The sequence below is a fragment of the Pyxicephalus adspersus genome, chromosome 1 (genome assembly GCF_032062135.1).
Source record: "Pyxicephalus adspersus chromosome 1, UCB_Pads_2.0, whole genome shotgun sequence".
Taxonomy (NCBI): Eukaryota; Metazoa; Chordata; class Amphibia; order Anura; family Pyxicephalidae; genus Pyxicephalus; species Pyxicephalus adspersus.
In genome coordinates, this window is record NC_092858.1 from 84,940,851 (window position 1) to 84,959,356 (window position 18,506).

General features: G+C 39.8%; 1 protein-coding gene and 1 long non-coding RNA gene across 3 annotated transcripts in view; one reads left to right on the forward strand and one right to left on the reverse strand.

Annotated features, from left to right (window-relative positions):
- Positions 1–14,959, reverse strand: part of NHS (NHS actin remodeling regulator) — a 123,085-nt gene extending 108,126 nt beyond the window's left edge. For both annotated transcript variants that reach the window (XM_072416733.1, XM_072416732.1), the window contains exon 1: positions 14,281–14,959. In XM_072416733.1, the coding sequence (XP_072272834.1) occupies positions 14,281–14,695 (415 nt within the window). In that variant the 5' untranslated portion in view covers positions 14,696–14,959. The remainder of the gene's footprint in view (positions 1–14,280) is intronic.
- Positions 14,960–17,429: 2,470 nt separating this feature from the next.
- The window catches only part of LOC140321995 (uncharacterized), a 5,398-nt gene continuing 4,321 nt past the window's right edge, over positions 17,430–18,506 (forward strand). The window contains exon 1 of the long non-coding RNA XR_011919092.1: positions 17,430–17,494. This is a non-coding gene — a long non-coding RNA (uncharacterized lncRNA). The remainder of the gene's footprint in view (positions 17,495–18,506) is intronic.

The window sequence follows — 18,506 nt, forward strand, 5'->3', positions numbered from 1 at the left end:
AGTACGTGCTGAATGGTCGGCCCCCACACATTTTCACCTCACCAAATCTGGCCCTCTTTTCAAAAAGTTTGGACACCCCTGCCTTAAACTCTCCTTTTCGGACAGATAATTGTGACCACAGACTGACAGTGGTAAACTGATGAGCCAACAAGCTTCACAGAAGAAACTACAGGATTGTTCTGTGGAACATCAATTACATACAGATTGCATCTAATATAAAAAACAGTTTTTTAGTACAAAATTAACTTTTTCAGACAACCACAAAGAATGCAGCAAACCATTTCAAAAGCTTTGTCAACTGATGTTGTGCTTGGCACCCACCATAAAAAGTTGAACACAGATTAGCTGTGGTGTTTTCATGTTTATTACTTTTTTGAAAATAATCCCCATGTACAACTACTAGTCATCAAGGAAAGGATATATAGATCTAATATTTGCACAGCTAAAACAAATATTATTTTGTATTATGTTTCATTGTACTTTTATTTCTCAAATTTGCTTCATCTCATCTGTCACTCCCTTATAAATGTTAACTATACAAAATAAAGAGACATGAACACAAACCTGCCACAAGGTTGCTACCAAACCAGTAATACAAACCTTAAAATGTCAACAAATGATGACTTTCATCACAATCGTGATAGTTTACCCTATATAGAAAAACCTCATCCAACCTTTTATTGCCCTGCACATGGACAGTAAACAGGCGCCAATCATGCATGTTCTGTTCATACTTTTTTTTTTAGCCTTATTTACTCAAGAAGTAAAGTAACAGAATAAAAATGCTTCTTGATTATAAAAAAAAGTAAAAAGCTTTGGCTTCCTCCTTATATGCTACTGTTACAAAAAGTTGATTTTGCTTCAAAGGTTGCGCAACCAGAGAAAACAATTTATTTCTATTTTTAGAGCAAATAGGATCGGGTTCCTGACTTTTGGCAATCAGAGAGATTTACCCTCACTTCCTGTTCACTGACAATGGTTTCACCAGACAGCCAGTCACAGGCAACAGCACAGCATTCTTACTGTCTGTGTTGCTGTTGTTGTCAACCTAATTTCCAGTCTTTCTCTAAAATTTAAAAAAAAAAGTTTTGTCTAGATATGAACTTGAAATAAAACCTTGACTGTCAGGCATCCAGCATTTTCAGGTATAGGTATTGACAAAATCTACATTACTTGCAAATTTGCTGAGTGAATAAATCCTTGTACTTTCAAACCTGCATTTTATTGAACCCATATTTTTTTTGCATATACATTGGAAATGTAAAGATGTGACTTCCACCCTAGCCTCTGTTTAGTTCAATTACACAATCGTGTTTAAGAAATATTTTATTTTTTGATTTCTGCACATAAGTTGTTAAAGTGTACCCAGGTTATTATGAAAAAATAGTTCTCTAGCAAATTAGTCATGTAATAACTAATTGCAACCAACCATTACCTGTTTAGAATTAGAACTTAAAATATGTAGCTGTACCAGGTGTTATGGGAATTTTGCTTCCGTTTTGTACATTTAATGACTCCCAGTGGGCTATTAAATGTAGAGTGGATACCAATATCCGTCAGTCGATGGATGCCACAGTTATTATTTGGCACTGCACTCTATTTGCCATTTTTTTTAAAAAGCCTTGGTGCAAAGTACACAGTGTTTATGTTGTCTTCATCTTGCTACACAGAACATTCAATAATAGGAAAAGTGGACGGCCACATTACTGGACTCTTTTTAGTCTGTCACTTTTTTTTTGTACATTTGTTAACATAAAAAAGCTATTACTAGCTTTAAAACCTTAAAGCAATAAAGGCAGTTTTTTCTAGCTTTAGTAATACAGCAAGTAAAACAAGTGTGTCTTACTGGTGTAAGGAAGAAATATACCACAACACAGCCCTAGTATCCCAGAAAGCTTCCAACTTGATACTAATAAAGCAACCATGTGAAAGGCAAAAAAAAAAACACCAAAATATTGGTACTTTGCAAAAGCAGAGCATTAATATTCACATACTTGTGGCCAACTTGTCTTACATCTCTGTCATTCCAACCCTGCAGCCTCCATCATTGTCTTTAGAAACTTCTATAAGAGATGAAGGCCACCGTCCATTTCTGCATGCTGGTACCCTCCTTTATCGTAGACAAAGGTTGTAGGGGCATGTAGCATGGGACCAAGGCAGCTGATACTACCAAATAATTTAAATTCTAAAAACATTAACAAGTCTGCAGTGCTGGAAGGAAGGGAAGGTGGACACCCAGAAAGCCAGAGAGATGAATTTATTTATATCAATACAATTTTATATCAATTTAAGGAAGTGTCCAGGGTCAAAGGATTTTCCTACTTTTTGCTTCTAATGAGAACAATCTGTCAATTAACAATGAAACATATTTATCTTGTGACCAGCAGAAGATCATACCTTCTTGCTCAGTTCAGTGCTGTCCTCCTACCAAAGCCTCTGAATAAATAACCTGGCTACTATAGTCCTACAACATTTTCATTGAGAACAAATTCTCAATAAATCCTTTTAGAAATCATCTGTCCTACACAGAAAAAACAAAAGTGGATAGGATAAAAAATACAAAACTTCCATCTGCAAAACAAATGTTGCTCACATCCTTTACCGGAAATGTTGTTGCCTTTTATTTTTAGATTGTGCAATACATTTTAAATAAATGAAGTAATTCATGGATAATAGTAATATGGCCTCAAAAAGAGAGTAAGTGTAAAATCAAATGACTGATATTTGTTTAAAATATCTTTACGTATGATTATCTGTCTTCATGCATGATTGTGGTGCTCAGATGTTAACTCCACAACATAAACAAACTGAAGTCAGTTTACTGTCAGCAATCCCCTTCTTATCCATGGAACCTATAATTTAGTTCTGCATAGCTGGAAACAAGCTCATGTAACCTGCGTCCAACATCTGATGACTGGTTCACCTCTGTTTTTATTTTCCATGTCTGACAAACATCTCTATACTTCAAACTTGGGAAGAACTGTATAATACCACACTATAGAAAATATAAGGCATGGTGTTCATTAAAGTGCAGTTTACTTCAGTAGAGCACTACACCTAACACAAAATTTATATATATATATATATAGTGAATCATTTTGCTAAATGCATTTGTATCTTTTACATTAAGTTCAACCCTCCAGAATTTTAGGGGTAATGTCACTTTAAAGAAACTTTGATTTGAAACTGTGATTTGTAAATGAAAATTGGAGAATTCTTCATGGAAAATGATACTTTATTTACTTGTAAGGCTACCTGCGCTGCTGATCTTTGCTCTCTTGAAAAGATATCAGTGCTGAGGAATCTGCTGCATTGCTGCATCCAAAACATCCAACTTTGTTGGATGGCATTTTTGAACACAGTAGTGATGACAAATTAAAATGTCAGTGAAGTATCCAGGAATCCAACACTTCAGAAAGTGTGTAGATGATTCTTCAGCACTGGTATCTCTTTACGACAGTGAGATTGGTGGTGCAGGCAGAGAACAAAGTATCAAAAGCATTCTTTTTATGCAGTTTTTTTAAAGAATTAATTTAGATGGCAACAGAGTCAGTTTAAGCACTATAACTGATAATCAAACCAAAAAAATTACAAATAAATTGTGGAATGGGGGCGCTGAATAATCTTCTGACCTATTTTTTGATAATACCCTCCACCATGAGAAAACCCAACTCAGACAAGATTACATGTTTATCAAGATTTCTGCAAAGCCCTAAAGACATTCTGTACAGGGAATGGTCAGGTTGTGCCAAGCTGTCCAACCCATCTCCAAAATCTTTGAGCAGCTATAAGCTACACATAAACATAGGATTGTGGTCTGAAGATCTGACTGCCAAATAATTATTTTCAGCAACAATCACAGCATTTATGTCACAGTTACTGTGCCGCTGTTCTCCTCCACACTTTCAGGTGCCTGTCTGGGGACAAAAATGGTAATAAACTAATGCAAGCAATGGCAGCCATTGCCCCAAAGTGCTTCATTTGACCCCAGTGACAATTTGTGTTCCCACTGTCTTCCTGCTGGATACCTACACTTGCCTGTTCCTGACTACATCTGTTTGATGGCCAGCCTGAAGTTTGTCTTGTTCCTGACTGTGTTATTGTCATTTTCATACCTCCCTTTATGTCTGCTTTATCTGCTCCAGTGTGTCAGGGGGCCTGCGTCCTGGAAATTCTCAGCAAAATCCATCACTCTTTGCAGGCAACCTCTACACCTTAGCCACACGACATTTTTCAGGATATGGTACAGAGTACCCACAGTCTGGAAAATCCTGCTCTCTGATATGTGACAATATATGTATGCCTGCACTATCTTTGTAAACTATTGCTTTACACTGATCTAATATATTTTTGTTTTCATTAAATCCACGTCACCATAACCTGTCTAGGTATACCTTCCAATACAAGAAGAATAAAAGGAATGAAAGCGGGTTAGTGAATATGGAAGAAGTTTGCACCAGGCCTTGTGCTTATAGGAAAACCATCAAAGCAGGATGTAAATCTTTTGACACAGCCATTTTCTGTATGAATAAAACGTGTGTATTTTGTGCTTACCAATAAGATGCCTGAGGGATTGGAGCAACATAAAAGAAAAATCATATACATTGAAATTCCCTTGTGTTAAATGGCTCATACCTCACTACTAAAGCATCCAAGTAAATCTTTAGGAGATGCAAATGTTTCACAAAAATGTCTATCATCCCACACCCAACCCTCTGATATTCACTGACACACTGTCTGATTGACAGTAAATATCTAAATGGGCTATTCATCCTTTCAAGTCTTTGATCTGGTCAGGACAAGCAGCATTCTGCAGGATACTGCACAAGACTCAGTAGTGAAGGAGTTAAAGGAATTTCACAGTTATCCTCCAAGCTGATTAAGACAAACAAAAAGACACTTCTTAATGAAGGGCTGTCATGTGCCTGTGGGTTCTTGTGTAAATGTATTACACAGTTTTTGTTTTCCTATTACTTTGCTATTATCACAGATAACTTTGGCCTATAAATCATACTAGAACACCTAAATTTGGTAAACAAATACATACATAAATAGATAGAAAAGATAGATAGATAGATAGATAGATAGATAGATAGATAGATAGATAGATAGATAGATAGATAGATAGATAGATAGATAGATAGAAAAATACAATAAAGAAAAAAGGGAACCAGAAAATGTGCACTATTAATACAACTGATTTGGTGATGTATGCAAGTGTTATTTTTACTTCCAAGTCAATATGAACATGGTGGGTTCCTACAGAGAACAGGACATCTTTGTGCTCTATTTCCTTCCTATCTTTTTCATCTTACACATGATTGTTCTCCTTAATGCTTTGTCCCACAAAAGTTGTAAGAAACTGCACCTCAATTGATGTGTTTCACTGTATGCTGGCTACAAAGGCTGAACACAGATAGATTAAAGGCACCATTTTTGACAAGAGGAGGCCTCATAGGGTGTACAAATTGCTGTGACCAGTGTGGACATTTGCCTAGCTCACAGAAGGACCAAATGGAAAGTTTGGCAGTGTTATTACAGGGACCAGGGGACAAATTCATTTAACAGTTCAATTGAAAAGACCAGGAAACAAATCAATTTAACAGTCAATGTGTATTAATTGAAAGACAATAATATTTAATGCCATTGTAGCAGAAGACCAAATTTGATGGGGGGGGAGGGTTGCTAGACCAAACTGATCCCCTTTTTAGCAAATATTATCAATTTATGGAGGCATATACTAGAACAAGAGAAAATTTGTGCCACACTGGTTAAAGCATTGTTTTTCGTGTAAGGAAATTCTGAAAGGAACTTTTTTCAAGGTTTTACACTTGTTTTCACCAGTCACATTTCCAATTTGTTTGCAAAACTTCCCATAATAAACTTTTTAAATAGGATAGACAAGATTTTTCAGCCAAATCAGACAAACTAAATTATTCCTTGATAAAAAGGCAACATACAACACAAGATCAATATTGGATAGTTTCCGTTTTTCAGTGTAAATGTATTGTACTAGTGTGGGAAAATATATTAGCATACTTTTTTATTGAAAGGGCTCATATCCCCTGAATATTTGTCTCTATCCTCACAATCGTAAGAATGTATATCAATATTCTCTCCAGAATCTTTGGGTTAGAAGAAGCTATAGGTGGGTGGCAGCTTTTGTATTGTGACACAACTTTTCAATAACCACCCAAAAACAGCCAGGTGGTTACTGAAAAGTTCTGGGTGATGCGCCCGGCTAAAAGGGGCTGGGGAGAACACTATATATACCTGCAATAAAAAAGTAAAAAGAATATGGGTGCAATCATCTTGGATTAGCTTTCAGAAGCCCTTGCAGAATCAAAGCTGTCACTCAGGGACAAGGAGTGAGGGGGCTGTGCTGGGAATTGACTCTTCTAATATAATAAAATCTTTCAACAAGTTCAAGGGCAGGTTGTAAAAAAATAAAAAATGTTTGGGAAAGGAAAAGCAACAGGGTATCATTAAGCTATATTATCAGTCTACCTGTAAGATGAGGGCCAAAGAGTCTTTCCCTTAAACTGATAGAACTAACCTCATAAACGAAGACCAAAGTGAAAAAGACAACCCTGATACCCTTTGGGGAACCTTCACAAACCTACTTAACTGAATTACCTCTAGACATAACCTGTCCTACCGCAGTATTCACTAAAGGAACATAAAAGAAGGTCCGAAGACACAGGATATCCAGAATTTGGCATGTTTTAGTGTAAAAATGTAAAATGTGTGGAAGAACACCAGACACCCCCAAAGTCTAAACAATGCTACTTTAGGTTGTCTTTGTAGCCCTGATACCCTGGTATGTGTGTGAAGGCACAACATGCCACTTCTTGGATGTTAGAAATGTCCACACTGAGCAACAACCCTAAAATATCTGACAAGAAAATGCAGAGTGCCTTGAGTTTTATTGTATTGTATGTTAAACCAACTGTCCCCTGTGATATATAAACACACACATACAAAAAGCATGTTCACATTTTTTGGCTTGCCTGCCCGTCACCACTGGCAGGTATTCCTTTGATGAATCTGTACAAAATGTTACTATAAAAAGTACCTGGAGCTTGTAAATGAAATGATGAATTCTTGATTCATTCACTAGGTGTAATTTTTACTTTTCATTTAATACAATTAACTACTGACGATGGCCATGCTTTTTCTTGCAAATGCGTTTGTGAATTGCAGTGAGCAACAAGCATAATTTTACTATTGCAGAAGGGTGGAACACTGCTAACCCTATCATGGGATTTAGACGTTTTATATGGCAAATAGAAGTTTTATTGTTTTCTATAACAAATGAAAAGGAGATTGGTTCCTGCAATGCCCCGGTGCACCTAAGCTTTGGAAGATGTCTCATCATTGTCAGTATTATTCCACGTATGTCTAGGCCATATTTAAAGTAGACAACACAGCCTTCCAATTTTCATAAATAAGCTATGTCCTTTTATTTTAGATTGAATTATTGTAGCTCACATTTTTTATTAATTTTTAAAAAACATCCAGAAAACATTAGAAAAAAATATGAAAAACTACAAAATGGGTGCAATTCACAGCATAATATTTTGTTTAGCTATGGCAAAACAGAAAGCAAATGAATGTTTATGAATCAGGGAGTATAATCACTGAAGTCCTCTTTGTAAAGAATTATTCATTTCAATATTGGAACTTAGACCAGTGCGCCATTACACATACACAAATACCACTGCATTCCAAAGCTTGCACCTTCCTGGCCTTCCACACTTTCTGCCAATCAGAGGTCAGAATCTCATTATGGGGATCATCAGTCCATCAGTATGAATGAATACCAGATGGGTAATTTTACCAATAGGTGTGATCCTGGGCACACAAAGTGTTTTTGTGACCTCACCGTATATTTTGCATTTGTAAAATGATACCATGCACATCAAAGTGTCCTACAACCCTAAGCCACCTGCTAAAATACAACATAAAGCCCCAGTTGCAGGAATGTGATCATACTAAGGCAGCTGTATCAGGCCGCAAGCTTAGAACAACAACATAATTCATGATGACTTATCTAATATATTTCTAGCTCTTCGGGGCAGGGTCCTCCCCTCCTGTGTCACTATCTGTATCTGTCTGTCATTTGCAACCCCTATTTATTGTACATTGCTGCATAATATGTTGGCACTAGATAAATGTTTATTATTATTATTGATAATAATAATGAGGAAGTATAACGAAAATGTGATTCAGTAAAAATAAGTGAGACTGTATCTTTATATCTGACTGCACTCTGGTGTACCACCACCCACTATAAGGTGATTTCTTAAATCAAAGTAGGTCTGTATAGCTACATGCATATCAATGGCAACCATTTGGGGTTGATTTACTATCATTTTCACTCCTGCCACCAGTATTCACTAATAACAGCTAATCATGTAAAGAGAATTTAAAAGAACCATTTCAAGTGAAATCAATAAATGTGATAATAATGCTATCAAGAAAATATTGCAACTGCTCCAAAGTCATATAGTTCACCTAGCTTACTTTAATCTCACATTTCTGACATCTACTACACCCAGATTTTCACAGTCAATAAGCAGATAGTAGGAAAAAAACAGGTTTACCATACCAAGGTGGAGGATGGTAACTATAGAAGTAGTAACTATTAGGGGTCTATTTATAAAGCAGCGAATCTCACATTCACTGAATTATTTCCTGGTGGGGAATCTTTCAGGTCCATGTGTTTCAATGTCAGTAACTGATTCTCCACCAGATTCAGTTTGACATCTTTATAAATGGACCCCTAATGCTTTGTATACACGTGCAGTTCCATTACCAATTTTGCATTTAGCTGTCCAATCAAGTAATTCTCCAATTAGCATTCTTCCCAAAACATTGCACATGTGTACTATATTCTATATCAATTTTTCACAGATAGAAAATGATTGGAATTTGACCTATTGGTTTACCAAAATGTCCAATCTATCTACAACTAACTGGAAACCCAAAATTTGGTTGGTTATAAAAGGTTGACTGCTGATTTTTACTATAGTACATTGTCTTACAACAGCTTTCAGTTATTGTTAAAATAAATCCCTGTTTTAAATAAAATGAATGTTAAACTGGAAAGTATTTCTATTTTTTTTTATACATTCAGTCATTTCCCAGAAACTTTAAATGCTATGCTCACATGTTTAAACTTTGAAATGGCTGAAACCCAACTCCTAACTTTTGAAAATGGAATTCTATAGAAGTTTTCTAGCTCATTTCAGGCAGATTATGTTCTAACATTTTGGCACAAAGCTGTTATTCCTACAACACCCAAAGTGTAAATTAAATGTTGATGAAACCTGAAAAGCATTTGTGACTTGATTGTTAATGTAATCCAATTGCAGGACACAATGAAAGTTGCTTCTTAATAAAGTAACACAGTAAATCATTAGGAAAGGAAAAGAATTCTAGCAAAGTTAGTTCCAGCTCCTGACTCCACCCTGGTGAAAAATGATCTCGGGCAATTCTTTAGGAAAGGTATTTGTTTCTTTGAAGCGGTGCATTTGAAATAAATGAAAGGTGCCTACAAGTGTTCTGTCTGTTGATGCAGCTGGGAACAATAGAGAATTATCTTATTTTTGGAAAGAAACTGATGTTTAAAAAATAGGCTTGGACTATCTTACTAAAAAGGCCCACATTCTGAGAGGAAAAAGAAACAGATTAGGGTGTGCCGAGAAAAAGGACCCCTTGACCTTCTAGATGATGTCAGCCCTTGCTTTAATGCCTTGCAGTGTGTCTGATATTTGCAGCCTGTTTATAGCCAGAAGTGTTTTTTTCTTGCTGTCCTTGAGTAACTCTGGAAGATATTGTGAATGTGCTAGGTTGTATTATTGCTGTTCAGTTTGATCTATCCAGTCACATACCAGCTAAGTCACAACTCCCAATGCTGCCAGTTTTGACTAATATACAGTCTTCAGCTTACATAATTTTTTACGGTATTTCTGAAAAGTTTTTTTTATACCTTTATATACATTTCTTATACCAGTATAGGACCCCTGTTAGCGATGATTGAAGGGTTCTCATGAGCTGACAAATTTACTGGACTGGCTTCAAAATGCATTAACCCTTACTCGGAGCCCAATGCTAGCATGCAAAATTCACTGCTGCACCCAGCAGAAGTTCTGCAGGCAAAGGGCTTGGTAACAAGATCAATGACTAAATCCCTGCAAGTGTTTTTAACAATGAAATATTGTGTAATTTACACTCACTTAAAGGGAATCTCTGGGCACCCAATGAAACGATCTAATGGGACAGAATCTACTTGGTATTAACTTTCATGCAATGGTACATGAAGTGAGTGCTAATTACCCACTATAGTCACCATCTCTTCTTCTACCAGCCCTGTTAACCTGATTTGTGTGAGACAGCTACTTATTATGATTTTAAAATGTAGTAAAGGAAGAACGGGTCCAATTGGATAATATTGGGTTTAATAATATATTTTTATTATTAATTGGATATGTATTATCCTAGTATAGGCAAGTTAATTTGTTCCTAAAGAGCTACTATAGCAATATTTATTGCAGACATCATTATCAACATTACCAAAGATACCACTCCAAACCTACAGAGAGAATGTCTTTTTCAAGGATACTTTATACTACATAAAGAAAACAGATTTAACTTGCAGTCTAGACATCCTACCATATTGAACACATGTCTCCACCATAATGAACTACATTGTAATGCATCTTAAATTTAGAAAACTTGAGGAAATATTCCTGACCCCACGGTGCAGCAAATGTTGTATATGAATAGTTATATTTAACCTGCATTAAAGAACCTAAAGGAATGTCTCGGAGAGGCACCATCACACTTGTTCATGCCTTTCCAAGCAAACTGTCAGACATCCATTGCACTTTAAACATGACATATGACCTAAGGGAGTGAAAGGTCACCATGAAGTGTGAGTGCACAAGATGTCTACAAGACTAAAATCATGCTGGGCCCCCTCTCCATTATGAGCACTGCAGTGTAACAATACATTTACCTTAAAGCAGTGACACCAAATGTATATCTGTTATACTGGGCATCTACATGAAGGTACATGTGTGACAGTCTGCTGTACCTGTGCCATAGGAAAAACGTGTACATAATTCTATTCTTGTGTCAACAAATGAATGTTAAGGTATGCAAGTTCATGGTGAGGGAGTGAAGTGGCTATGTTGGATTCTTTCACTGACAACTGGTGATCACTGTCATTTGACACTGATCGTATCAGGATTGGGAGCTACCTAAATACAGCTTTTGTCATAATTTTGGGAGAGGGAGACATTGCATCTGAAAACACATGATACAATAATACACCATAAGGAAAGTGACAATTCCTTTTTATAAGACACATTTTCTTTATACCATACTATGCATCCCCAAGGAAACTATTCCATACATCCAAGGTCACATTTATATGGCAGGTAGAGACATTAGGTATAAGTTCCTTCAGGGGTCCACAGTGTTGGGTAATAATTCAGTGCTATATAAAAACTGGACATACATAAATGTATTTTCCTTTTTTATATCATCTGCTATAAAATTCAGTAGCCATTCTTCCTCTGGGACTAGTGGCGCTCCCATGGTGTGTCTGGAGCCAGTGGAAGCCCCGCGCCTGGGGCGTTCATACTACATGGGTTAGCCTATCACACTATGCAGTACTGCTTATAATAATTGACATGGAAGACAAATTAGCATGCTCTTGGCCCAATGTCCTGAAAGCCATCACGTCATGGAGGTCTCCATTCTGCAGACATGTGTGGTTTAGCAATGTGCTAGTGCATCAATTCATGCCATGTCTCAGTTTAATATTTTCTGTCTCTGTGAGAACACCAGGATGTTGTATTATCAGAGAACTGCTTTTATTATCAAAATTACCATAATTGCTCTGCATTTTGATTGGCTATCTGGAGCCTATCATCAAGTAAACCATACCCTCTTCCTTCCTGTTGCTTAGGAGCATGAATGATCATTCAGCGTTGCCACCTCAGTGGTGCTGAGATTTCAGTCCTCAGCATCTGCCCAGTGATTCCGCAAAATCAGGAGCCTGGAGAAGATTTCTTATGTAAGGCACACACCACTGACATCATTCCTGAGACAGGCAACCTCATACACACCCAACTATCGACCGGCAATCAGGATTCCGGAATAAATCACACACGTAGGGAAATCATGCTGGGAAGGAAATGGATAGATCCTGGCACAGCATTTGTCATTTTGTGACAGTGAAGGTTAATGTGACGCTTCATTAGCAAACAGTAAAATCATAGATTAGGTTCTATTACCAAGCCAATTCCCCTTTTCCCATGAGCTCTAATGATTTGTATGTATGGCAGACATGACGCTCATATAAGAAAGGGTTAAAACCGGTATGACGCCTCCAGCCACATACAGCACCATGATTCCGCACAGAGCCACCAATGTCTGTCTGTAGTAAGGGGATGGTCCAGGCTGTGAGCAGACAGATGAAAAGATACTGCAGATGGAAAGAGCCGCTACAAGGGCAGCAACAGTGCACTCCCCATTACAACTCATAGGGAAATCCATGCTAGCGAGTCATTCAAAGGACAAGCGCTTGAATCACAATATATCCAAGCACTGACAAACCAGCAATTCTCCTTTATTAAAAGCAGACAAACCCGTCACAGTCTTTATCCAGCAAGCCAATAAATAGTCCAAGAAGCACAAATATAATCACATGCATCTGTACAGATTATTTACAAACATTCCTTTCTATGGAAATATTTATAGCTATTGCACTGCTATATATAAAAACATATACATGGCGACAGGATGGAGAATACACACACACACGGTACCATCCATGTACAACCAGAGCACCAAAAGGCAGCCAGCACTGGCGGTGAATGTCGGTCTGCCACCATTACAGCACAATGACAGAACAACTCAGTAACCCTAAGGGCCGTGTCACACCAGGGATTGGGATGTGAGTAGTGACTTCAACGCTAAAATCGCTGGCGACTGTAGCAACGTGCAGCGATTTTTAGCTAAGCCAATGGAGGCAAATGACAGCGATTGTCCAATATGATGCTGCTACAATCGCTAAAAAATGGGGTCTATTTATAAAGCAATGAATCTGGCATTCAGTGGTGCAGAAACGATTATTGCCATTGAAATGCATGGCCCTGGAAGGTTCTCCTCTGAGGAATGTGCTTTATAATAGACCCCAATGTTAGCAATACATAGATTTTCTTAACTAAAGTGCTGTGAATACATGGCCCATCATCAGGGGTTCAATAAGACTTTCTATAGGTATATTACAGCTGTCTAGAATGGGAATTGGATATAAAGCAGATGATGAGGCCATGTAAGGCAGGTTGGAGTAGCACTGCAGAGGAGCCCTGGTATTATGGGCAGTGATTGGCATTAGATGGACATTGATGTGGCAGTGATGGTCATTAGATAGGTATTGATGGGGCAGTAATGGGGCATTGATGGGCCAGCGATGGGCAATGATGGGCATTAGATGGGCATTGATGGGGCAGTGATTGGCATTGATGGGGCAGTGATGGGACATTGCTGGGGCATTGATGGGGGCAGCGATGGGCAATTGATGGGGCAGTAATGGGGGCAGCGATGGGCAATTGATGGGTCAGTAATGCGGCATTGATGGGGCAGCGATGGGCAGTGATGGGGCAGCGATGGGCAGTGATGGGGCAGTAATGGGGGCAGCGATGGGCAATTGATGGGGCAGTAATGGGGCTTTGATGGGCAATGATGGGCAGTGATGGGGCAGCGATGGGCAGTGATGGGGCATTGATGGGGCAGCCATGGGGCATTGATGGGCAGTGATGGGGCAGCGATCGGGCAGAAATGGGGCAATAATGGGGCAATGATGGGACATTGCTGGGGCAGTGATGGGGAAGTGATGGGGCAATGATGGGACATTGCTGGGGCAGTGATGGGGATGTGATGGGCAGTGATGGGGATGTGATGGGCAGTGATGGGGCAGTGATGGGGAAGTGATGGGGCAATGATGGGACAGTGATGGGGATGTGATGGGCAGTGATGGGGATGTGATGGGCAGTGATGGGGTAGTGATTGGGCAGTGATGGGGAAGTGATGGGGCAATGATGGGACATTGCTGGGGCAGTGATGGGGATGTGATGGGCAGTGATGGGGCAGTGATGGGCAGTGATTGGGTAGTGATGGGGCAGTGATAGGGCATTGATGGGCAGGTCCCTTTCTCTAGATATTGCTGGGCCCGGTGTGATGAGAGGCAGTGAATGTACTCACGCACTGTCTCCTGCTTGGGGTCCAGGTTGCTGAGCAGTTGCTGCACGGTGCCGATCTTGCCTTGTAGTGCCCGCACCCGCCTGCCAGTCAGCTGAATGTCGGCTTCGATGTCATGGAATATAGAGCAGGCATGCCTGGCCATATCCGAAAGCTGCCGTAAAATCCGTGACATTGCAACGTTACTGATCGCACACAAATCCAAAGTGGCCGCATCCTTCTCCTTCCCGTCTCCGGGCAACGACTCCTCTGAGGACACCTGTGCGGAAGGTGCCACATTCGCCGACACTTCTTCCCTGGAATTGCCCCGGTGGTGCCGCTGCTCGCCCCCCCGGTCCCTGGAACAGCTGCCCTCTACCTGGGCGACAGCGTGCCGGCACAGCCACTGGGGCTCCACAATCCGCTTGGCAAAGGGCATTGCAGCTCGCCCTTCACGTTATCCCGCAATAATGCCTGGGCTCGCCAATCCTACATAGAACAGCACACAGGACGATTCGCCCGACATACACCGCACACCAATGCCGAGCACTCCCTTTACAGCTGGTTATTCATCCTGTGCGGCCGTCATTGTGTGACAGGGTACAGCTGGCCAGTATGGCAGTGCCGCACTGCTCGCCTCACATACACTCGCTTCTTTGGAGAGATTCTCCCTGCCTCTCTCTTTCACCATGCTACAGAGAGGCGGGCGGAAAACACGGAGGCAGGAGCCCACACAGAGGATGGCTGAATGGGGACGGCACAAGTAGAAAGGGACAGGGCAGGCTGGAGGCGGTGCCGCTGAGGCGAGGGGAGGACATCACACACAAGGCTCTGCCTTCCTCACCCGGGGACAGCCTGCGGATAGCAGACTCTTACTTCCAGCTGGGAGTCACAGGAGTCCAGGCCAGGGAATCCATGTCTGGTGTTGTAGGTTCCTCAGACAGGAGAGCCTGAATGGCATGCTACATATTACAGTGTGTGCTGCCTGGGAGGAATGGAGTGAATAAAAAGACTGACATGCATGACAGAGGTGCAAGGGGAACAGCAAGAGGGCGAAGGAAGAGTTAACTGGTGGGGGATATGGGGAGGCAGAACAGGAGTGAGAGGAAGGGTTCAGGGGAAGGGGGGGGGGGTTAAAGGGGGAAGCAGGACAAGTAAAGCCCCCCTTCAGGATAGTAGTTTGGGTTTGTAGTGGTGGTTGGAGTTTTAGAAGGCTGGAATCCTGGACATGGAAGATGCTGTTGGTGGTAAGAGGGATTCTCTGTGGTAGGGTTCCTCTTTAAGTAGTATGATGGTTTTGGCTCCTGAGACCTGCTAGGGGCCAAGGTGGTGCGGTTTGTTTGGAATTATGGTGGTGTACAGGTTATGCCTTCTGAGACCTGCAACCTGTTGTTAATGTTTAATTCTTTAGGGTTGCAAGTTAAAATATGGCGTTCAATTTGGGGGGTAATTTTATTCTTTAATTGGATTAAAAGACAAATCGCTTATATGTTTATATAATTTAAGTTGTTCTCTTCCTATATGTAATTGTTGGTTATTTATATGTTATGCTATGGTTTTTTATGGTTATGTAAATTTTTGGTAAATAAACGGCTGCTTGCCAGCCAATTTAAACGCAGATGGGAGTCGGTGTGTTTTTGGAGGGGAATGGTTGGTAAGCAGGTTGGGGGAGGGGGGTAATTGGTAATGTGTGCAGGGGTATGATGGGCTGTGGGGACGGAGCTACCCTAGTGCACAACTTACTGCTGGGACATCACACAACCTGCCAGGGACTACTAATAAACAAGAACATATATTATTTATTTCTTATCATTTCATTGCCTAGAGCTCTAAATTTACACACGGAACGCAACCCTATTTGCACTTCTTTTCACTTAATAAAATTGAATGCTTTTTATGCGATATCTACTACTACTATTCAGTACTTTTGCCATGCAGACTGGTACATGGCTGGAATCTGGGAAGTCCTTGTGCCAGGCTTATACCAGCCCATGTCTTCATTAAATGAGTCTATAAGTGATGTCAGGAAAACATTGTATCACCCTCCTACAATATCATTCACAACTTCTCCAATCTTATTATTACATAAATAACCCAGGTGTCCCATTTACTGAAATTTGCTTCATATATGTACAGCCCTGCATAATAGGTTGGGGCTAAATAAATCCTATTTAATATTATAGCAAACTTTCCACTGCTGATTCAGACTTCAGGGTGGAAAAGTGTATCCCCCCCCCTGCTGGCTACGGTGGATGCTCCCAGTGTCACTTTTGTGTCCTGCAGTGTTTAGGGGTCAGCAGGAGGAACCACAGCAGGTAGTGGGAGGACACACTATTTAACATCCTAATAAACACCACCAATAGCTCTGCTACAGGCCACTTACTACTTCTAATAAAATAATACCTAGTGGTCCATCTACTAACTATGCTCCTGCATTCTCATTTTGTCACACAGGCTTTTTAGACGACACCACAAATAAAAATCATTTCAACATTGCACAGACATAGCCTTCTGTTGTTATCAGAGCAGGAGAAATGCCATGCAGCTATTGCATGTTGGGGAGTAAACGTCACAGCACAAGAGCAGTACTGAACTGCAATAAAAAATTAACAAGTATTTAAAAAGTGGCAGCTGGTTTGATACATATTTATATTTCTCGACTTTTTTTTAACATGGGGGAACCCCTTAAAATACTTAATGTGCCCACTTCCGGAAAAAGTGGGGGCACAGCGTTCCCACCTGTGCCCGCCCCACCACACCCCTGTCTGACAGGCACAAAATGCTCATTGCTCAAGGAAATACTGGTGTAAACTGTAATTTGAAATGAAATGGAGAAATGAGAACTTTCCATGTAAACAGCTTTCCACTTTAATGTACACAGTGCTGCACCAGCTATTCTGCCCGGAACTGAAGTCTTTTGGCTACAAGAAAATAATATTGGTGCATGGAGTGGAAAAGTCCCAATTCAAAGTTCACCTTGCAGTTTCTAATCTTCCGCTTTCAAGTTACATCATAAATGATGTTTGACATGCAATAAGTAACAATTCCTATCCAGATAATCAATTGTATCTGGAACTTAGGAAATAATGGAGAAGGGCTGACTTTGTTTTAAAATGTAGTTATGTTAATTGTTATTTTGTTATGCTGGTTTAAATTTTATTGTGTGTTTCCAGGCCCTCCAGTGCATCTTCAGCAATAGTCCCACTTGAACTAAACTTTAAAAAGTGAATATTCTAAAGTGAGTATCTAAAAATGTAAATTTTACCTTAGTAATTACCTAAAAATGTTAATTTTTCATGAATTCCTTCTAAAATTTAGCAGTGCACTTCAAGGGCTTGAGTAATATTGGTGTATATATGCAATTTAAGATCTATGCCGTTGTGCCTCTGACTGCTAGTCCGATCAGATTTGGAGATATGGTGGTGTCAGGACTCTGGTGTTCACTGTTCTCCTTGCTGGAGAGCAAGCTGTACCTGAAGATCTACAATGTATATACACCCCACCAGTCATCAGATCAGGACTAGTGCAGAGCTCAATTAGATCAGCTCTAGGACTAGCCAGTGTAGAAAGGTTGTGGCCACCTAAAAATACCAAGTAGTGCTATAAGTGCTCCAAGCTCAGCTCTGGTCCTCAGCTGTCACTGACTGCCAGCAGTTTCTGCCTGTAAACCTGTTGAATTATTTCACAAAGGATACCAGAAGAAATGCAATACACTGAGAATACTGTGTAAGTGGCTAGCATCTTGGTCTGTGCACCACTGGGGTCCACAGTTCATCTAGATTTCAAAACCCAACACTTTGACAGAATAACATCCTTATTGTCGCCTCATCTTGCTGCAAAAATACATTTTGTAGCAGTATAAAAATGCTTTCCTTTTACAATTGTATCTAAATGGATTAAACATTGACAGCCAGCTCCATTATTTTTAAGCTGCAGTAAGCATGTCAGATGATGCATCTTTCTGAAGAGCATACTGTACATACCTGATATAAATGTCACCTAATATATAATATTGTCCAAAACAATACCAGGTTTAGAGGCAACAGATACTATCATAAACCCTCAGACAGATGTTGTGCCTAGGAAAAACTGACCATAGATACCGTTTCCCCGATTATAAGGCACTGTCTTATATTTTTTGAAATGCCAAAATATGCCCTAGGTCTTATTTTCAGGGGATGTCTTATTTTTCCATGAAGAAGACTACAGTACACATTTATTGTTGAAAGTCACTCATGATCACTCATGTT